Source organism: Danio rerio, chromosome 20 (assembly GCF_049306965.1).
Source record: "Danio rerio strain Tuebingen ecotype United States chromosome 20, GRCz12tu, whole genome shotgun sequence".
Classification (NCBI taxonomy): domain Eukaryota; kingdom Metazoa; phylum Chordata; class Actinopteri; order Cypriniformes; family Danionidae; genus Danio; species Danio rerio.
In genome coordinates this window covers 29,413,823-29,436,999 of record NC_133195.1, presented here as the reverse complement: position 1 = coordinate 29,436,999, position 23,177 = coordinate 29,413,823, and the positions used below count along the sequence as shown (strand labels likewise).

The following is a 23,177-nucleotide window of genomic DNA, read 5'->3' as shown; positions in this document are numbered from 1 at the left end:
TGCATTGCTGTGAAAACCCCCATTGGGAACCATTGTTTTGTAGAGTGTCCCACAGGAACTACTGAAAATAAGAAGTAAAGCCTGTATGAATGCTTTCAGGAGTTGTCTGCCAGGAATAGAAATGCAACGTACAGTAAATAAGTGTAATTTTGAGCATGCATGCTGATGATAGACGAAACGCATACGCTGTGCAGGCTGCAGTTTAGCATGTGTGTATTCCATCAGATCAACTCACAGACTTGACGACCCTAAGGAATTGCCACAACATAATGATGGAATTATGGGGATTATCAGAGATTAGGATGATGTGGTACATATGTCAACATGTTTCCTCCGGCTACTCAAAGATACATTACACATGTCTCTCTTGTAGACTTGGATTGGAGACCTTTGTTCTTTTGTTGCCCATTGTTATTGTTGAGTGGTGCAGGCATCCTGACTTGATGAAATCTAATATCCCTTGAAATGAATATTAGTGTCTTCTCATTAGGTACTGCATGTCAGCATCAAATTTTCTTTAATACTTGCAAAAATACAGAATTTATATATAAAAAAATAATAACTAGTCAATAAATATTAATAATAATATATTTCTATCATTTTATTGATTAGTTATTATTATTAATATTAATATTTGGGCGAATCATTGGCGCAGTAGTTAGTGCTGTTGCCTCACAGCAAGAAGGTCGCTGGGTTGCTGGTTTGCTCAGTTGGCGTTTCTGTGTGGAGTTTGCATGTTCTCCCTGCATTCACGTGGGTTTCCTCCGGGTGCTCTGGTTTCCCCCACAGTCCAAATACATGCGGTACAGGTGAATTGGGTAGGCTAAATTGCCCGTAGTGTTTGAGTGTGTGTGATTTGAGTGTTTGTGGATGTTTCCCAGAGATGGGTTGAGGCTGGAAGGGCATCCGCTGCGTAAAAAAACGTGCTGGATAAGTTGGCGGTTCATTCCGCTGTGGCGACCCCAGATTAATAAAGGGACTAAGCCAACAAAAAAATTTATAAATAATAATAGTAATAATAATAATAATAGTAATAATAATAATAATAATACAATTATAGAAAATTCTTTTTAGTATATATTTTAATATTACTATTATCATGTACTGTCATATTATTTTATTAATAATTCTATTATAAATAATGTCTTATATTTTATAGTATTTCTCTTGTAAATAACAATACGATGGTGGAAAATACTTATTTGTTAATTGTATTATTGTCTAAATTTTTATAATGATCATATTGAAATGGTAGAAAGACCTTGTTTTTTATTTTCTTTGGTTTAATATTTTTATATATTATAACATTTGTTTTTAGTTTATCTATTAACATGTATGATTATTATTATTGTACTTAATAATAATAATATTAATAATAATAATAATAATAATAATAAAAGGAGGATTAAACCAATAAGCAAAGTAAGCAGCCACTTAGAGCCCCAGAAAATTTGGTGACCCCTAATAAATACCTAGAAGTATAAATTAGTAAGAAGTATAAAAAACACATAGCATCATTTTGTATCGTATTTTGTATAGTGTGGGTCTAACAAATTAAATTTTAATGTAACAATAAAATCCACACAAATTTGACTTACACCCCTTAATCATGGAGCAGTTCAGCAGTCAAGTCAGGTAAAGATTCAGTTTTAAAAACAATTTATTGTTTTCAATTAATTTTTTGTTGTTGTTGTGAATTCATTTTACGAAAACAAATAATTTAAACTGTGGAGATTTCATTAAGATAACACATGGAAAAGTAGATGCAGTGATATAAGAAAAATAAACTGCAAGATAAATAAATAAAAAATTAATAAAACTACAAATGGTGCATTTTAGGACTGTTGGGCCCCATGGCTGGAACTGCTTAGGGCCCCAAAATCACAAAATTTGCCCCTGATAATAATTAATCTATGATAGAAAACTTTGGGAAATCATTCAGTAATATTTTCTGTCAAAACATTATTATAACAATTATTTTTGCTATTGTATAATTCATTATAATATTTAAAAAATTACATTATCCTTTAATACAGTTGTTGATAATTATTCAGTATTCATAAACTTCATTATCCAGTTATTTCTTTTGATCAAAATAAGAAATCCCATATTCTCATAAAGCTGTTTGTCATACTCATTGTTGTTCCATGCAAACCAATCCCATGCAAACTACAGTGCTCAAGTAAAAAAATAGCATCTTAAATCAATACACAGTGCTATTGACGCATGTATTATAATACATAAATGTACGTGTATGCTATACTGTTTTACTATACATTTAATTTTATTATAAATAATACTCTGATAAAGTGTTGGTCTTATTTTTTTATGGAATTGTTCTTGTTAATAATAATGCAATGGTAGAAAATGCTCAATTACTAATTGTATCATTGTCTACATTTTTATAATCATAATCATCTTTAAAATGGTAGAAAGAGCTTGTTTTTAATTGATTTATTTTTTTAGTTTTTATATTTTTATATATTATATTATCTCTTGTTTGTTTTTAGTTTATTTATGATTATCATTATTGTACTTAATAATAATTATCATAATAATAATAATAATTCTAATTATTATTATTAGCATTATTATCATCATCATCATTATTATATGATACAAAACATGCATATTGTTATTATAACAATAATTTTGCTATTGTATAATTTATTATAATATTAAAAAAATTACATTATCCTTTAATACAGTTGTTGATAATTATTCAGCTCATCAAATTAGAAATCCCATATTCTCATAAAGCTATTTGTCACACCCATTGTTGTTCCATGCAAACCAATCCCATGCAAACTACAGTGCACGAGAACAAAAATGGCATCATAAATCAATACACAGTTGACGCATGTATTATAATACATATGCGTACCTGCACAATGTATTAACATAACATGTAAGCACATGCTTGTTGTTTGCTTTCTGCTGGAATGAAAGATGGCTTTGACCTTTCACTCCAAGGATCAGGATGGGCTGATGCTATCTGTTTTGTGGCAGAGGTCAGGAGCGAGATAAAAAGCATCCTGTAGTGATCCACACACACACACACACACACACACACACACACACACACACACACACACATAGGCCCTCACTCTGTGAATGCAGGAGTCTGTCTTATCTGACCCATGTTGAGCGTCATAGTACCAGCATGCAAAACACAGCTGCATCATCACTTACCTGCAGCTTTGCTTTTAATTTGAATGCAAGATCCATTTTATTTCAGGCCGTCGGATCAGCGGCCCGTCTGTGGATTTATGAAAGCAGCTTCAGCCGCTGGTCGTCTGTCGTGATGCTTTATGGGTAGTGCAGTCTTTTGGGGTTTTCTGGGTATTATAGTTGCTGTGGTTGAGAGGCTGGCTCTGCGTGACAGCTTTACGGTGATATGCAGTGTAATAGGTCAGAGTTGTTAAAGTTGAGTGTGAATGATGTTGTAAAGAGTCTGGCGGGTTGCCAGGTGCAACTCAAACCTGCAATAAAGCCCCGCTCTTGCGTTCAGTCTTTCCTCACGATGACCATATATACATCCACTTTTATTTCCATCACGCTTTACGGCGGAGCTTAACTCACTTTCATAACGTTACATGGCACTTTTTAACGTGGGGTCCTTTTACTTTGCGCCCTGGGACGTTTTTCTTTTTACCATGCTACTCTGTTCTTGTCGAGAGAGAGAGAAGTGAAGAAATAAAGAGGGAGAGAGGGGTGTTCATTCTCCCCTGGCCTACTCTCTGGTATTTCCTGAAGGACTTTGACTGAGCGGAACCACCCTGGGCCCCACGGAGGGGAAAGAGAGAGAGAAAGAGCTTTTAAAAAAGAAAGACAGGCCAGAACGTAACACTTTAAAAATAAGCCAAGTGTAAAGCGTCCCAGTAAACAGGTGAATTTTGATTAATTCAGTTTTTAGGGATAAAAGTTGCTGTTTTTTTTAATTTTGTTTTTTGGGAGGAGAGGGTGTGACAATATTGAATTGCTAGTTGTGAAAAGTACGACACTGAAGGAAGAGTTTGCGTTTTGTACATTTGCATTTGGCATAATGTTAATTTCATCAAAACAAACAACTAAATTACATTAAATTGAAAACAACCATAGTTTAATCTTATCCTTTTATAAAAACATAAATAAATAATAAAGATATTTACACTAAAAGTTTTGTTTAATTTATTTATTTATAAAGTGCAATAAAACAGTTGTTGATCATTGTGCTGGACAAACTAGGGTTGTCACGATACGATCAATTCAGGCTACGATACTATACCAGCTGAAGTATCATGATACTAAGTGGTATAGCAATACTGCATTAATTCATAACTCAAATCTATGAAATAAAGCAAATTGTCAGAAATACTATATTTTAATATGTAATAATACTTAAATTCAATTCTCTAATTTTTGAAAACGTATTATTTGTACAGACATTCTCTGCTTTTTTGTATATACTGTGACTTAATGATAATAATGAAATAAATAAATCATTGATCACGCCATATGATCTGTCATGACTGCAGCAAACTACGATCCTTGTGTAGACAGTTAAAATGAAAGTAAAATAAAACGGTCTATTGATTATTTGCTGGCACAAATGTTTGAGCATTTTAGAATTTTTTCCATATGCAACATATTGTAGAACCGTTAATGACGATACTACTGTTTACAAACTACAGTGGCACTACCAGTATTTTGGAGCCATAGTATAGCGGTGCTACCGAAGTACCGGTAAAGTGTGCAACCCTAGTACAAACCTTAAAGCAAATGATCAAAAATAGACAACAGCAAATAAAACAACATAGAACACATCCAATATAACACACAGCATTAACGGCAAATAACAAGACACCAGATAGGTACAATAGGATACATTTTCTCTCAATTTAAAAGCTCTTTCTAGGAGGTGTAGCTTAAGTTTCCCTCTGAACAAAGATTCATTGGAAATTGTTCTAATGGACATAGGTGAATGGACAAAAGTGAATGAAGGACATTTTTGGAGGATTTGTTTTTTCTAAAATCATTGCTCTATTATTTTGTTACAGTTATTTTAATTCAGGCTACACCATATATTTAAAAAAAATTAATATTGTGATCTGGGTTCGGGCGGCTGGAAGATCACACAGACTTAATGAATTATGTATATAGTGGCTGTTGGTTCCCTGTTTATCAAGTAAAAACAGTAGAGAATGTGAAGATACTGAAAGCGAGGTCAAGGAGAAGTATTTTTATTCATTGCTGTTTGAAAATTATTAGGATATAAATAGTATGAGGTAGATATTACTGCTGTAATTAATTACAGTACTGAAAAAGATTTATTTTATCCCCTTAATGTTTATATTTCTTAAAGTAGGATCTTAAATGGGTCAAAATAATGGGAATGTGACCAAATATCTCTGAAATTGTAGTAAATTTCACAAATTATTACAAAGAAACACACCGAATTAAACATGATATTGTAAATGATGTTTAAATAACAGCAAAAAAGCTTTTACTTCTTATTTATTTGTTTTTTGCCAATATAATTTTTCAGAAAAGAAAGGATGAGTCCATATTAGTTGTGATGATCAGGATTATACCATGAGTAAGGTTAATTTTTTAATATATATTATTATATATTTTATATATAAAAACACAATTTAAAGGTGTAAATAAAGATCATTTGAGTATTTGTTATAAGAAAATAATATTTCTACTTAATAAATGTTAGGTTTAATTTAATGCGTGGTTTTTTGTAAAGCTTGGAAATTGTTCAAGCAGTTGCTGAGTAAAGCTTGTTTTCATGTTAATCTCCGACCAGTCACTTGCAGGCATTACATAAATAATGTAAAATTAGCAATATATAATATTAATAATATTATCCTGTGCCGTATTGTAGTTTTCTAGAGTATGTTGGTAACTTTTGTCTACCAGCATTGCTTTAGTTTATGCCATGTGTCATAACTGTGTGTGTGTTGGCACTCTGACGGGTGTGTGTGTGTGTGTGTATAGTGGGAGAGGGAAGGTTAATTGTGGGCTGCCCTCTTTAAATGGCATGTCCCAGGCTCGTTATCTTGATTGAGTAATTAACTGTGGCTCTCGGCTCTCTTACTCACACTGTCAGCTTGCTGAACTCCTGACACCTCACATTCCTCGCTCACGCTCTTTAACTTTCACACAGCTTTCAATTTATCATCATTTTCCTTTCTCTCTGTGTCACTCCTCTCTCTCCTCCTCTTCTCTCGCTCTCCATCACTGCAGACAACACACACACACACACACACACACACAAACCCACACATTTTACTAAAAACATGAGTTAGAAATGTGAAGCGGCTTAGAATCATAATTCAGGTTGTGTTAAAGGGATAGTTCAGCCACAAAATGGAAATTGTGTCATCATGTACTCACTGTCATGTTGTTTCAGACGTGTATGAAAATACCTGAAATCTTTTGTGGAAAACAAAGTTTAAAATGTTTAAATGTTTAAGACAATGAAAGTCAGCGCAATCCAGTGTTGTTTTGAGCCCCAATATTATATTCGAATAACTCCTTTTTAAAACAATTTGAGCCTTAAGTTATATTTTTAAGCACAGTTTTATTTGTGGTAATGGCCATACATGCATTGTATGGGTCAAAATTAGCATTTGATCCATACAAAGTAATAAAGATCATGTTCCATAAAGACATTTTGTGCATCTCCTTCGGTAAATAAAAACACCATTTTTTGATTTGTAATGTCCAGTATATTACCATATTGAGTTACTTCCCCAAAAAAGTTACTTTTTAATGGTAGGTAATATGTAACGCTACTTTTGCGCTACTTTTTCTGACTTGACTGTGGCTTGATCTCTTTCAGAACTTGCACAGGTTTTTTTTTTTCCTTTATTTTTTAAATAGAGGAAAAACATAAAAAATAATGTAACGTTATCTTCAGAAATGTAAGGCTCTGCTGTCTTCATTTCTGTCTGTTCCTGCATTCTCTCATTGTGTGCGGGATTCAACGTAACTTCGATCATTTTAATTCAGCATTTTTTAAAAGCCGTTTTTGTAAACTAAAAAGTAACTCACATTACAGTTTTTGAAAAGTAACTCAAATATTATTACTTAATTTTTTTAAGTAATGCGTTGCTTTACTCGTTACTTGAAAGAGTTATATTATTACGTAACTAGCATTACTTGTGTTACACTACCCTAAACACTGCTTCAGACAGTTTAAAGTCTGTTTTCTCTATATTTATTATTTATATTAGTTATTTACTTTTGAACCCTCATTGTAGATTTTCAAATGGTTTTATCTAGACCAAATATTGACATACATCAATGAAAGCTTATTTATTCAGCTCTAAGTTGATGGATAAATCTCAATTTCAAAATGTGTACCCTTATGACAATTTTTTTTTTTTTTTTGAGTATATAAACTTTTTTCGCTTGTATAATAAGTTACGTTACATTTTCTATTTTAGGTAAGCTAAATTGTGTTTTAAAATAATTACAAATTTTAGCAACCAAATAATTCATGATTTTTGAAGTAACAGTAACAACAATATTGTGCATATTCAGGATTGCTGTTCAGGACTGAATACCAGCACGTTAAGTTTATTGCAATTGAAAGCAATATTATTTTTTAAAGCTTAGTATTTTGAAGTTGCCTACTTCAAAATAACCTACTAGATAAAATGTTATATAAATAAATGTGATGTGGCTGTAGTGCTGAACTGCAGAACTTGTGCAAACATCAAACACTTTCTTTACCGTTCTTTTCAGTTACATTTTTGTTTTGTTATTAAAATGTAATTAACATCTTCATCTAAATGACTTTATCAAAAGCATGGATTCTCTGAGCATTCTCTAATAATATTGGCTCCTCGGGTGTTTTAAGCTTCTTTTTACTTCTAAATGAAGAAAGAAAATATCTTGACTATTGATTGATATATCTATTGACTGTGAGTGTATCATGGTCTTTAGCATTTTTACAGTTAAAATGATCTCTTTTTGTATTATTTTTACAGCTAAGCTCTTCTCTTACTCCCCCACCTTTACTAAAATCATAATAAAAGAAGAAGAGCAGTGAAATGAAAAGCTGACTGAGGTAAATGTTGTTCATGCTGGCAGGACTCATGTTCGCTCTGCTGCGGTGACCCTGCCAAAACATGTAGACTCTCTGTGGCTTGTAAACACACAAACACACCGCCAATACCACATGTAAGCACACACAGATCCTCGGTAATAAACACGCTGTTCAGTAATGTGCAACTCGCATCTTGTCATTCAAGTCTGGCTTTTAGCACATTGACACTTTGGATTTTGGTCTTTTGGCTCTATCGTTTTCTTGTTCTGTGATTGGCTGTTGTTTGAAATGGGAAATCATTAGAGAGTCTTTGATCCCTCCTAAACATCCTGCATCAAATAACACAAATCACACACACACACACAAAAATTCACGGCATGTAGAGAAGTCTGTCCAACAGGCGTGGATTTGGTGATCTGTGAAACATGTACTGGTGTTGTCTATTCATCCTGCTCTTGAAGCTTTCACATACGCGTGCATTCAAAGTGTCAGACACTTACGGTCTGCTGGAGAGGGTTTACATGATCACATAAATATTTATTAAACCCTTGAAGCAAGAATGTCAGATAGAGATGCCTTGCCTGATTTTTCGGCATTGTCTTATGTTACATAAAAAATGCTAAACCTTTTTTTGCATTGCTGTGTTCAACTGCTTTTAAAATGCTTTCAGATGCATTTTTTTATAAATACGTTTTGAAAACCTTGATGCTTTTTAGGATTGTTAAAATATAAAGTTCAAAACAACTGCTTTTGATTAAAACATTTTTACTGTCATGTTTAATCGATTTTATAAATCCTTGCTTAATAAAACTATTCATTTAATGTATTTAAATTCATTTAATTTACTTAATTTAATGTACTTTGATTATGTGTGTTCATGGGACAAATATGAAATGTCTATTTTCATGTTCACACTAAATAAATTCATTAAAGTGTCTGTTGTAATGTTTATAATACCTAATATATATAATATGATAGAAGTAAAAACTCTACAACTTTACCTTCTTCTGTCATTATTCAGCATAATAGATGCATTTATGTGAGAAAAAAACTTCTTTTGACCTTTACTTACTAAAATATTTCAAGAATAATTGATGTTGGAACTGGAACTCTACAGTTTATATCTACAGACTCTGTTGACGTATTTAGTATTAAAAAATGTGTTGCATAAGAAATAAATACAGAAATTAATGTACAATTTAGCAAAGAAAGTACTGGCAGCTAATGGTCCAGTTATTGCACCCTATCCATTTACATTAGCAACATATTGTATTAGACAACTAAAAATATCAATAGAAGTCATATAAAAAATATTAAAATTAAAAAAAGAATTATACATACATTGAAAATGAATTATAAATGTAAATCTAAATTTTAAAAATGATATATTATGAAAGCTGCAAAGACCAATTTGTACAGTGCTCAGCATATATAAGTCCACCCCTCACAAATCTGTCTTTTGAATTCATATTTTTAATAGGAAGCTTTACAATATTATATTTCTGCATATACATTAGATTAGTCAGTACTGAAGCCAAATCTGGAGTTTATTTAACAAAATAACTTGCGATAATAGTCTAAAAACTAGTACACCCAAATTTATAGAAAAATATTAAAAATATTTAATGCAAATTTGAAAAAAGCTGAAAAATCAAGAAAAGCAAAAATTAGAAAACATTTAGTTGAAATGTTGTAGTTTGTATTTTTTTCCCAATATTTCACATGAATATGTGGTTAAAATATTATTTGAATAAATATATCTGTTTAATAAATGTGTTTTGTTTGAATGCACCCAAAATATATCACTTATATTCACTAAGCAATGGAGGAAAATATTCATTTTCAAAATAAGGTGTACTTATTCATACTGAGCACTGTACATGTTTACGAACAATATGGATATTTTGTTTGTGGATCAGGACACACTGCTTTTGTGGATTTGACCTCTTGACTTCTGTCCGACAATAGAGCACAGGACCATTGACCTGTTTATATGTGTGTGTATAGTATACAAAACAGCATGCTTAAATTGGTTTTATGTATACACTGCATATGATACATGCATGTAGTGTATTTTCAGTCTTGTGTAATCAAGACGCGAGTTCTTAAAAAAAAAAAAACAGCTTGACGTATGTCTAGGTCTGTCTTTCCAGTAGTCCTGAATTCCTTTAGGTTAAGTGCACAGTCACACACAATAAAAATACACCCATATGAAGATTATCGCTTTTTTATATTGTTTATCTTCATTTTATTTACTATTTATGCTGGTGCGACTTCTGTTTTAAACCCTCAGATGTATAGAACTACTTTAAACAAGCAGTGTCTGAAACCAAAATCCTCCTGTAACCTTCCACTGTGCAATTGATATGTCTTGACTTGCTGACTTTCTATTTAATAGCAACAAGCACTGATTCTCCAGCACACGCAATCCTCACCGCATTAATACCATTCTAGCTTACTTCCATTGTCGGGACGCAGTTTTGCATGTGAAGCCTTGGATGGGCGACAAATGCAGCTGATGCTAATTTAGCTTTCAAAAAAGTGAAGACTAATTATGATTAATCTGCCGCATTAATACGTGTCTTGATTATGATGGTTGCATGCCATTTCGCATGTTGATGAATGAATGCTATTTGGCTAATTAGGCTTTAAAATATGGTTATGTCATTTAAATGATTTAATTGGAGCTAAAATGGAACCATGACTGTAACGTCTCAGGGTTCAGAATTAAAATATGGGCCCTTGGAACAAGAGCGCTCATTTGTCAAAACACAAAAGTGCTGTTGTAAATGCACATGTGTGTGTGTGTGTGTGTGTTCTGGCTTCTTGTGTAATCAGATCAGCAGCAAGGACACCCTCGAAACCCTTTACTGCCACCCTGAGAAGCACCTCTAGCTGCACAAGTGTGTGTGTGCGTGTGCGTGTGTGTGTGTGTGTGTGTTTGTGTGTGTGTGTGTTAGCGTCCCAGCAGGAGAACAGAAAGGGTTAGGCCACGAGAGTCACATAATCCATCATGCTCTGGCATTGGGAGAGGGCTGGAAAAGAGGGGGTCCTGGATGGATAGCCTGCCTCGGCCCTCACCTTCCCCCAGAGACATGGAGCTTGACACCTGTGTGTGTGGGTTGTGTGTGTGTGAGAGAGAGAAAGAGAAGAAGAAGAGTTGGGAGGTCCGGCTTAATAAAGAACTTAACCACCCCTTTGCCTTTTTTCTTCTTCGTCATTGTTTTTTTTCTCTCACTCTCTCCCCGCCACTCACTCTCATTTTCTCTCTTTTTCTAGGACTACTTGCAGGGAGACAGTTCCAAAGCCTTTAAGGTTCTAGGCTGGAAACCACGTGTAACATTTGAGGTGAGCGTTTCTGTATGAAATCAAAGCGCTTCACTTCCAATGCTCTCGAGATTGAGAAATAATCAGTGCTTGTGTGTTTCAACAGGAGCTTGTTAAAGAAATGGTGGACGCGGACATCAAGCTCATGCAGAACAACCCAAATGCCTGAACCCACACGCCTTCATCTCCACGCATGCCAAAGAGGCGCTTGTTTTGTGTTTGTGTAGCCAATGGAAGAAGCACTCAAATGCATTTCTGTTGCTCCGTCTGTCATTTTCTCTTCTGATAACACTTTCCCTGTGTTCTTAGGGTCCTTGGTTGTTGCCTTTTTACATTTTTAAATACTTTAATATTTATGATTGTGTGTTTGGATACTTAGTTGATTCTGTTGAAATGATTTTTATTCATTTTTATAAAGTGGTTTTTATTTGTAATCATGGAAAAAAGTATAAATAAGGGATAAAGGGTTTGTAGAGCTTTTTAAAGTTCTCTAATGCCGTTTAATTCATGTGATTGTTTGAATGGAAATAATGTCATTAATTGGTTTGAAAACGTTTTAAAAAAGTCTCCTGTTCCTATTTAAGATTCAAATACAGAATATGAAGTTCTTTCAAGTGTGTGTGTGTGTGTGTGTTTTACTGTGTTTTCAATGCATTTCAGTGTTGGTTTTGACCTCTGTTGTTTAATAATGTGGTATTTGTGCTGGCACTGGTAATTCTATATATATTTTTCAAAACTATTTTACTATACTACATTACATTATAAGAAGATGGAATGATGCTCTTGTTTTATAGGTTTTTTAAACATAGCAATTTAGTATGTGATAACAGTCAATTTATAATGTTTTTTTTAAGCATTGTTTTAATTATTTACTCATGTATTTGAATTAGGCTAAACACATAGACTAGTAATGCTGACTCAGTAGGCTAAAAACAAAAGATTTGCAAGTTTTTCAAAAATGCTGGACTGTTTCAAACAAATTCAAAGGTTGGGCTACATTTTTTATTTATTTTGATTCAGATTTAACTCAAGAGTTGGATTATTCCATATTTGAACCCAATTTGGGTGGATCCATTTTTGAACTAGGTGTTTTGCAGTCAGTCACCGCGCCTGCGCCGTTATATTTTGAAATTAACGGTCAACTTAGGTATCATTTTCTGTCATCTCAGAAGCGAAATATACGGTAAAGGTAGTCAGAAATCGGCGCGTGCCAGCTTCCACGGGTTGCCTGGCGGTCACTGAGCCCCTCGCGTCGAGCACAACCGCTCTCTTGTATTCGGGCGTCCACGAGGCCTCGCGGTCCTTCATTCCAGATGCTCGAGCTCGGCCCACCGCGCGCAGCTTTGGGAGCAGTAACTCGGCCTTGTAAAGCAGCTCATGTTTAATCACCTCTGACGTCGGGCGCAGCTGGGCCACTGAACCCTGTCAGTGAAGACATTGCGCTGTGTGCGAAAATCCTCCATCGTGTTTATTTGTAATGGCGACACGGTTGTCCTCATCAAAGCAACAACAGATTCAAGAGACCTCAGTCAGCGTAAGTGTCCTCAAGCGATGAGAGAGAGACTCGGTAAAATCAGTTTCTTTTACACGACTCGAGAGGCCACAGATACTGTAGTCTATTCGAAGTGCCAAATGAAGGTCATTTGACACCGACCTCTGAAGAAAGTGGGGTCTTTGAGACCCTCATAAGACAGGCGATAGTGGGAAAGGTTGATGTATGTGTGTTTGTGTTTTTGAGAAGGCATCTCGAGCTAGTGAAGTGCCATTTAAAGGTCTTAAACAGCACGGCAGTGTGTGAGCGGGCCTGATTAGAACCAGACGGCGCCTCGCCGGTCCGCGAGCGTAAAAAGCACTTTTCCACTGGCCAGGGTCGTGAGCTCCACCGCATACAGGTGCACAGGCCGCGAGCAGCCACTAACTACATTAAATGTGCTAGCGAATTTATTTTTTACGCTTGAGCGGGAAACATTCTGGTATTTGTTTGACTACCCTGCTGATGTTTCAGTAAAAGCAGTGGGAAACTTGAAAATCAACTGAACCAATAAATTAATTCATCATAAATTTAGAGGGACGTAAAACACTTTAGCTTTGTTAAGCTGTACTGTTTATTATTTTCTGTTGTCATGCTCGATATAAGGTAACAACAAGTTATGTTGTGATCTCGATGCAGTCGGCCTACATTTTTAATCAAAGACACCTTACTGTAATTTTTTTTTTTTGCGAGAACTGGTTTGCTCAGTTGATCAATTGCGCCCAAAATAATAACATTTAGTGTGTTTACGGTGGCTAATAATCAAATAAAACAGGCGTATTTTATTAATTATGTTTTGCAATTTAGCCTAAAGAGTCAACTTCAATATTGTATAATTTCTATTTTATACTTGGCTTTTAATTTATAATCTATTGTAATAGATTTGCCTATTAGTCTCGCGTCCATTATTGTTTTGTATTGTTGTATTTTTCTAGATTGTATTTTGGAACAGCAGGAGTCATTTGTTGTGTCATTATATGATTGAGTAGGCTAGCTAAAATATAATGTAGATAAGATTATAAGATATAGCCTACTAAATGAGTAATTTTCACCCACATTTTTCTCACAACTTTTACTTTTTTAGATTTATACAAAGGGGAAAAGGGGAACAACCACTTAATTGGTTTAAATTCACCCAGTCAAGGTACGTATTTCATAAACTCGTGTCTGTTTTACTTGTGTTTATTTTTCGTCAAGCAGATCGCCTTGATAATCCTCTCGACCTTTCTCGCAGTCCAAGGCATTGTGGATTTACTCCAGTTTATGTGAAATTACGTTTGGGATTGCTAATTATTTAAAATATGATTAATATTTTTACAAATCTATTTTCCTAATACTTAATTGTTACCTTTATATGCTATTTAAAGACAATTGTCTTGGTTGCGCTGCAAGTATTACATTATTAATTGCATTATTAAACATTTTTAGTATTACTTTATACGTTGCCATGCAGAGATATTTTGTTAAATGTGCATGAATGTCTGTTAGAAAATAATTTTTGGTATTATCTATATATTTATTTTGGAGAACTTAAGAAATTTATAAGAACTTAATTTTGTAAAAGGAGCGCACAGCGTTTTCTCGCATCATTCAGGTATTTGTCTCTTTATATAGCACAAATTATAGGGTAAAACTGAAAATAATTTAATTAATATACTGTAATTAATTTTACTATCATTTAGTCAATAACACTCCTACATCTCCACTACAACAGAATTGGCAACGTTTTTAAGCGTTATCTGTGCTTTAGTTTTTTGGCCTATCAATTTTTATTTTTTTTTATTTTTTTGCGGTAAATATACATTAATTGTTTAAACATCATACCTTGAAATATAAAATACATTTGAATTGTGTATTTAAATAATCTGCATTTAATCTGTATGTAGCCTACATAATTTTTATTATATCGTTTTAATTATTATTTTTAACTATTTTAATAATTTTATATTATTTTATTTTATATATTGTGTGCATGTTATTATTTTTAGTGTCACCAGATTATTTTATACGAGCAGTCTTTTTAATTAGCATAGAAAAAATAAGCACCTCACAAAAACGCATTGATTTAATAAATTAACTATTAATTTAATCAATAATTCTGCATCTATTTAACGTGCTTAAAGAGGACGCAGAATATCCCAAGATCACAACAAGCGTTAGAATAGACAGGATATTACGGATGATGCACATCGATTTAAAATAAACAAACACACTTGGTGGACGTGTTATGAGATCTGCATCTGGTTAAAACGTGCCACGTTAATACCAGAAGGCTCTCTCGGCTGTATCGCATTCTCCTTGCACGCAGCTGATCACAACAAAGACACCTTTTCACTGGCACGAGTCCTAACACTGCCCGCGCGCACCTGTAATGCATTTGCCACTTAAGCCCTTCATACAAAGTCAAATCGCCTCGGGCAGAGCCCAGCATAGATAGGCTACTCAACGCTGTAAAACACATTCACACACATTCTTTTTTTATTCCTTTTTTCTGTCTTTTCTTATTGCATCTCTCTCCCACAATCTCTCTCCTAATTTGTTGTTTCTCGATTTATACTTAAGGCCTGTTTAAACCGTGTCCGAATCGGTTACTTGTAAACGTTATTTAAACATAAGAATAATATAATAAATAAAAACACTTACAAGGGCAATTATACCGAAAATAAATAGCCTACAAGCGTGCACTGTCGTACTCGCTGTTTGCAGCTGCACGGGCCTATTAAAATACTGCTGAATATGCAGCAACAAAGTCTGCTTTGGCTACACAAGAAATTATCATTCGTTTGCATTGTGCCCATATCTTGATTTTAGTCCGAGTTAAATCCTTTAAATATATATTAACCAACGTGTTTGTTTGTTTTCAGTATGTAAAAGTCAACGTTGAAACCAGCAAATAACCGTATCCAAACATGCTTTGTTTGGATATCCTGGCTGAATTAATCATTTGATTTTTCAAGTCCTTATTTTACATGGCTGGCTCAACGTGTCTGGCCTGCAGCAGTTCTTTCATCTGCTGTTTATCTGTGTTTTAATCTATTATGTGTTTACAAATGAAAACTTCTACCAAAGACAATGGTTGTCTACATTCCACAAGATTGCAAAAGTGGAGTCCACTCCAGTGTGCCAGCAGTTGTAACAGCTGAAAAACAGCAAATACGCTCAACTAAAGCACTAAAAATGTCGCAATAATATTACACATTTTATTAAAACTACAAGCACATTTATACATCACGAATGTCTTATTGTTTTGAAAGTGTTAGACGACAAATTGCAGGAACATAGGCCTATCAATTTGTAGCTACAAATTACGCCAATTAGGCTACTCTTGAGCTTAGACGATAAAAATGATGGAAATTGAAACAAAAAAGTGCTCTATTATTTTTTTAGCTGGACTCTTTAATTTTTGAAAGGTATTGTAAAATAGCTACATTATTTTTACATATTTCGGTCTTTAAACAAATGCAGTGTGTACTAATAATGTAAGCATTCTATGCACGCGTAAGTGAAAAAATAATTTCCAGATGTTTTCAAACCTTTGACCCCCACCCCACCCCCTGTCCAAAGAATGTCTTATTGAGAGCTGGATATTATTATTAGGAAAATACAAAAACTGACAAACATTTGCTAACTAGGCCTAAGTTTAAACACCGTTTAAAAATATCCCGTGCTTTTTGTGGCCGCTAATCAATAACAAGCCTTGGCATGATTCAAATAAATAATGGATTCAACAGGCATTACAAATCGATAAATCACTCGAGAGTTTAACTTCAACAAAGCGACAATTTATTAAACAAATAGTAACTTTAGATATTTTCAAAAAGTATAAGAAAAACTGTAACTCAGTTGTACACTCGTTACCTTTCTATACTGAATTGATTATAAATACTTAAGACATATCTTTCCAAAGTTGGTCCATCTGCTCTTGCATGAAATAAATTAACACATTTTCTTTTCATCTAGGCTACACCTTGATGGACGAGCAGGGAGAGAATGTTTATGTGCAGCGGAATTAACCTACTTACCAACACAAACTCGCACATCAGCCCAAGTTCACGGACTGAACTTAAATTACAAACACTTGGAAAATAATACGAATATATATATATATTAAACAATTTAGAAAATCATAAAACTTTGGGTCAGAACTTGCTGCAGTCGTATACAAAGGCTCCGGAAGCCCGATAGAGTGGCTGACTGGACGGGAAAGCCATTTGACAGCTATTGCTTCCGGTCACCGGAGAGCTGTTCAGAGCAATCCGCTGCGTCTCGAACATCTCGCGCACCGCGTGAAAGTTCTGCTGCTGGCCGGGATAGCTCGCGCTCAGGTGTCCCAGCTCTCCGGACTGATTGAGGTACCAGGGTGCGAGTCGGTTCTGCTGCAAGTGCTGGCTCTCCTGGCTCGAGCTTTGGTGGGGGTGCGAGATAGAGGAGGCGTTTGTTGTGTTTGTGTATTCCGGTAAAGTGTCGTCCCCGTGGCCGCGGTCCCCTGTGTACAGGCTCGTCGCTTGCATGTTGCAGTGATAGGTGGCCGGCTGGCCGCATGGAGGACTGTAATGGGCGGGCTGAGGGGTTGGCGAGTAGGTCAGAGAGACCGAGCCCGGCAGAGCTGCGCGAGAGGCAGGCAGCTCTGCCGCATGCTGCGGGGACCCTCGAAGTCCTGTCATGATTGTATCCATGCTGAAGGCCTGCTGCGGTGTCTGCGACTGCGGACTCCCGCTACACGCACTCCCACCGCTCCTGTCTGGGCTCTCCGTTTTAGGCACGGTGCTGAGGGGTGGAGTGCTGTCATGCGGGGGCGTGCAGGCCCCGTTCTCCGTCTTTATATCCCGGAGCTTCACTGGCTGCTGGGCGTCTTGCTCGCACGCCTGTCCCGGGTTGTCCTTGCCCTGCCGGTCCCGGTCCTCCTTCTCCCTCAGTACGTCCTTCTTCTTGAAGCGGCGCCTTCGTCGCAAGAAGCTGCCGTTTTCAAACATGTTATAGGAGTCCGGGTCTAAAGTCCAGTAGCTACCTTTACCTGGCTTCTTATCATCTCTTGGCACCTTCACAAAGCACTCGTTAAGTGACAGATTATGCCTTATGCTGTTCTGCCAGCCTTGCTTATTGTCCCGGTAAAATGGAAAGCGCTCCATGATGAACTGGTAGATCCCATTCAGTGTAATCTTCTTGTCGGATGAGTTCTGGATGGCCATGGTGATGAGCGCGATGTAGCTATACGGAGGTTTCACCATGTCCTTGGGCTGCTGTGCAGGGGCATACGGCCCATATGCGCGAGCCATGCCGCCTGGGTACTGCTCGTGCGTGGCGTGAGAGTACATGCTCATCGGCGCAGGCATACCGGTATATCCACCACCGGTCGCGGTCCGGTAAAAGCCTTGGTCTCCGGGGATATAAGGCACAACGCCTAAAGGGCTTTGGCTAGACACGGGGTAGCGCGCCTGCATCGTACCCCTTTCTTCGGTACAGAAAAAAGTGAAATGAAGACTATGCAGACGCTTTAATTCAATTTGAGAAGAAAAAAAATCAAAGCATTCCAAAGTTCGTCTCTTCCTCCCTTTGCTTCAGTATCTTGTCTCAAAACGGTCATCCAACGTTTCTTTTCAAACGGATTTCAGTTCTTCGCTGTGCAGGCGATTGAGGAGCAAATGTCTTGTGTGGAGAAGTCAGTGAAAAGGGAAAACCTGTGAACTTCCCGCATCCGTCACTTCACAGGGACTTTTTCACCGAATTACCAATTCTGCCTTTTGGCTGCGCTTAGTGCTCCTCCCTGAACTCCTCTCGCGACCAATAAGAGTTCGAGAGCTGTTTGTGGAAAGACTGTACCCGAAGACCTTTTTCCCTGCGGGCATAGTCTACCCTTAAGGATAAGTGAGACGCAAACACGAAAAAGTAGAAATAATAACAGAAAACGAGAAAATGTATCATCAAGATATAGCACGTTAAATAAATCGCTAAAACTCGCTGTCATGAAAATTTATTTTAAAATGGTAATTTGGGAAAAAAACGCACATGGACAATAATAAATGCACGAGGTACAACCGATTTATAATACATTTAAATATGCCTTAACAGAGTTGCAGTCTGTCAGGCGAGCAGGAGTAGCTGCTTGTTTTCATTCAGGTGTCAGGATTTATTTCAATCTTTTGGCACTATGCATTGCGGGTGAAGCAAGCGGTGTTTGTTTTTCTAGAAACAAATGTGCTGCCTGGAAGAGAAGTAACATCTCCCTAGAACAAATGTGTAAATTAAACAAGGTGTTGTTTTTTGGTGCTTTAAAAAACAATTAATTCATTCATTCATTCATTTAAAAACACCCTAATTGTGCTGTGCTTGTAATTCAGTGCTACTTTAAATTAAACCGCTAGATAATACAGCGTTAGGTTTCCGCAGATAATTCGAACCGCTTGTGACATTTGACAAAATGAAGAGCATAGATCTAAGTGTCGTTTTAATAGTATTAATGAAAGAGTGAACGGTCAATTAAATAAACTGTTATTGTTAATATTATTGTACGTTTATGTGCTTTTGGGTTGCACATTAAAAAAAAAGAAATTATTTGTGCTCTTTTACGTTATAAAAAACATGAGACGAAAAACAAACCAATGTAAGGTAAGCAGCTTAATAAAAATTTTATTGCCGTTGTTTGCCCAAAAAGAGAAAATTGCCGAATCAATAGCTTATATGGGTTAATCAACTGATTTAATAAACGCTATAAAACAATCATATTCAACAGCTGTGTAATAATAATATATAGAAAGACAAAACTGAAATATAAAGATAATCACTTAATGAATCACTGAAGTTTACCTTTTAAAAATATTTATTTATTTACTCTTTCAGTTTGTATGCTTGTAGTCTTTTGATGGAATGAAATAATTATATAAATTTAATATTCTGTGAAATATATTATTATAGTATTTTTTTTTATATAGCAAATAATACAAAAAAGGGAAATGCCACAAAGCATCACACACTTAACCGCCTAAACAACTGCATCACTCGGGTGTTTTATATGCTTCTAAATGTACATTTGCGTTAAAAAGATTTACAAATACAAATAATAATAATTGTAAAATAAAAATAATTAAAAAATATATAATAATAATAAAACAAATACAATAACAAAAACAAAAAAATAATTAATAAAAATAATGAATAGGCCTAATAATGAATTGAAAAGTTCAAGTTCAATTCTAAATTTGCTTAGTTTAATTCCTGCTATTTTAGATCATTTAAAAAAATCAGGGCAGTTCAGCAGTAAGACATGAGCCCATCTCTTGTGAATTGACAAAATTCACCTGAAGAATTTAAGTTTTTGTATTTGATCGCCCTCTTGTGTCCATTTTGCACAATTACCATTTGGTTATTCAATTTGGCCAAATACAGGTAGGCCTACTGCAAGATGCACAACGAGCAATTTTATAGTATTTGCGTCTTGATTTTTAGTTATGAATCAATACGGGTTCGTTATATATTAGATTGCGAAACTGTTCGATTTAAAACTTACAGTTTGCTAATTATTTTAATTAAAATAATTTATTTCAATATTTATTTCATTTTCTTGCATTGAATTTTAGGTGATCTAGCTTCTTATAGCACGTGCCAATTGAATTTCCTAGACACCTGTGAAACATTTATTTATTTTATTTTTGGCTTAGTTCCTTTATTAATCAGCGGTCGCTAGAGCAGAATGAACCGCCAACTTATCCAGCATGTTTTACGCAAAGGATGCCCTTCCAGCTGCAACCTATTACTGGGAAACACCATACACACTCATTCACACACACACACACACACACACACACACACACACACACACACACACACACACACACACTAGGGCCAATTTAGCTTATTAAATTTACCTGTCTTTGAACTGTGGGAAAACCGGAGCACCCGGAGGAAACCCTTGCGAACACAGGAAGAACATGGAAACTCCACACAGAAATGCCAACTGAACCAGCGACTTTCTTGCTGCGATAGGGCTAACCACTGAGCCACCATGTCGCCACTTGTAAAGCATTTTAATTAGCCTATATGTTGTAATTTTTACAATTATTTATGCCGATTATGGCTATGATTTAAAGTAAAACGGTACAACATGGTGTATATTGTCAGTGTTAATTTCTTGCTCCATTCTTAAAGGTCAGCAGCATAATGGTGCCAACGAAGCTCTCAATAAGAAATGAATATCTAGCGCTCTTTTTGCGTTTGAAGACTAGTAGCCCGGGACTCTGCACTGGTTCACAGATGTCAGACTGCACGCGAACAGGCAAGACCACACACTAACTTCTTCAAACAATGCGGTTTGCTCCAGCGAATGGGTTTGGGACGCAATCAGCTAATGCACTAAAAGGAATGTTCCATATCGCCAGCTGCATAGAAACAGCATCATTCATAAGCATGAGGTGTATGAAGCCTCTTATGAGCTGATGTCACTGGCAGCTGTCGATCGGGTTTTTTGTCTGCGCAACTTGGAGTTAAATGTGAGCAAACTCAATTTGATCAGAAAAATTCAATTAAGATTAGAAACACTCCATTAACTGTGCTATAACAGATTTGTATTTTATGAAATGGTAGGTATAAATGATTTGTACTCCGATCTCGGTGACCGAAATATTTATTACACGTTTAATCAATCAGAAAACCTTTGCTTCGTTTGCTGGCTGTCAATCATTTTGCGCGTTCACTCTTGCCTGTGTGTGGTATACCAACACATGCTGCGTGAGCAAGAAAATAGTGTGTGCAAGTACACCAGTGAACAACAACAACAAAACCATAAGAAAACACCGGTAGGCCTAAAACTGAATAGAGTGGCATAGAAGCGCTTGAAACAGATGCCGAACTTGATTTGGTTTTGTGTGACATGTATAATTGGCATATGTACGTAAAGCAGCGTTTTTAAGAAGGGTCACGTTTGATTTGTTGGTCAAGTTTGGCGGAATTTGCCAAACTGCTAACATCGCACCTTAATATACACATGGCTGGGATTTAATAATAACTGATTATTTGTTTCTTCATTTGCTCGGGGTTGTGATAGGCTCAGCACTGTAATTTATAGCAGATGACCAGCGTTTTCCAGCCTCATTTGTTAAAATATAAATAATAATTTATAGTAAATAGTAACTATAGTGTTTTTAGTAGGTGGTTCATTCCGCTGTGGCGAACCCGGATTAATAAAGGGACTAAGCCAACAAGAAAATGAATGAATGAATAGTGTTTTAGTAAAGTATGCTACTTAAATTAGGGGAGAGTGGGGACATTTGCAACACTTTTTGCATCTCCTTCAGTTTTTTCAGAGACAATGTTTTGTGAAAACCAAACTTTTTATATAATAAACGGATATCTATTGGACACCCACCTACATTGAATATTTGTACATATGATAATATATGCAGAATTTTGACTTGAACAAAGACAACTTACCCCAAGCACAATCAGGAGTGGTTGCAACTTTCATTAAAAGCTAAAAATAGCACACAAAAAAAAGAAAATATATATATATATATATATATATATATATATATATATATATATATATATATATATATATATATATATATATATATATATATATATCTGTGTATGGATTGTTTATGAACTTTATTTTGTTATTTGGTAACAGACATAATGTAAATGGTTAAATTGTTAACTGTGTTAAATTGGCCATATAAATACTGACAATTGAAAGAACAAGCAACAACCAATTATCAGGCCTAAAAACAATGAACAAAAAATATTTTTTTACAGAAAATCTAGACTTAACTTTTATTAAACTACTTCTTTGAACTTGGAAATTAACTAATTAATCAAATAATTCTTTTTATTTTTTTTTTCAAATTAAATTACATTGAAACTGATATACAAGTAAAATTGTTCATTGTTAATATGGTGCTTTTAAATGAATATTGTCATAGGGGACAGCTGCTACAGCATGTTGCAACTGTCCCAACTCTGTCAACCCTGAATAAACTGATACAGCAGCTTTAACGCTTGATAGCTATAATTAAAGCTAAGAAAGCAGTGATTACATTACATTATATAAATGAATAATGTTTCATGAAAACAGACTAGACAGAATGAGACATTTTCTGAACATTAAAAAAAATATATATATATATATATATTTCTTTACCTAAAAATAAGTTTTATACTGAAGGAAAGGTCGCTTATGGCTGATTTCTAAGGAGGGTCTAACTTAGAATTTATAGTATGAATATCATCAGTCTAGCTCATTCCTGAAGGGAGGAATAGGTTTTGTTGCAACTGCCCCATGTT

At 35.2% G+C, this 23,177-nt stretch overlaps 2 protein-coding genes and 1 long non-coding RNA gene across 15 annotated transcripts in view; 2 read left to right on the top strand and 1 right to left on the bottom strand.

Moving 5' to 3' along the window:
- Window positions 1-11,985, top strand: part of gmds (GDP-mannose 4,6-dehydratase) — a 113,546-nt gene extending 101,561 nt beyond the window's left edge. For both annotated transcript variants that reach the window (NM_001102475.2, NM_200489.3), the window contains 2 exons: window positions 11,324-11,392; window positions 11,478-11,985. In NM_001102475.2, the coding sequence (NP_001095945.1) occupies window positions 11,324-11,392; window positions 11,478-11,540 (132 nt within the window). In that variant the 3' untranslated portion in view covers window positions 11,541-11,985. The remainder of the gene's footprint in view (window positions 1-11,323; window positions 11,393-11,477) is intronic.
- A 444-nt stretch (window positions 11,986-12,429) lies between these two features.
- LOC137488655 (uncharacterized) overlaps window positions 12,430-23,177 on the top strand; it is an 80,463-nt gene continuing 69,715 nt past the window's right edge. For 5 of the 12 annotated variants that reach the window (XR_012395736.1, XR_012395729.1, XR_012395730.1 and 2 more), the window contains exon 1: window positions 12,451-12,905. This is a non-coding gene — a long non-coding RNA (uncharacterized lncRNA). Of the gene's footprint in view, window positions 12,906-13,986; window positions 14,047-23,177 lie in introns of all 12 variants that reach the window. The other 7 variants (XR_012395731.1, XR_012395734.1, XR_012395728.1 and 4 more) reach the window with 3 other exon arrangements.
- foxc1b (forkhead box C1b) lies at window positions 16,669-18,619 on the bottom strand. Its single transcript, NM_131729.2, is given in 1 exon segment — window positions 16,669-18,619. A coding segment is annotated over 1 exon segment (1,302 nt). The 5' UTR covers window positions 18,344-18,619; the 3' UTR covers window positions 16,669-17,041.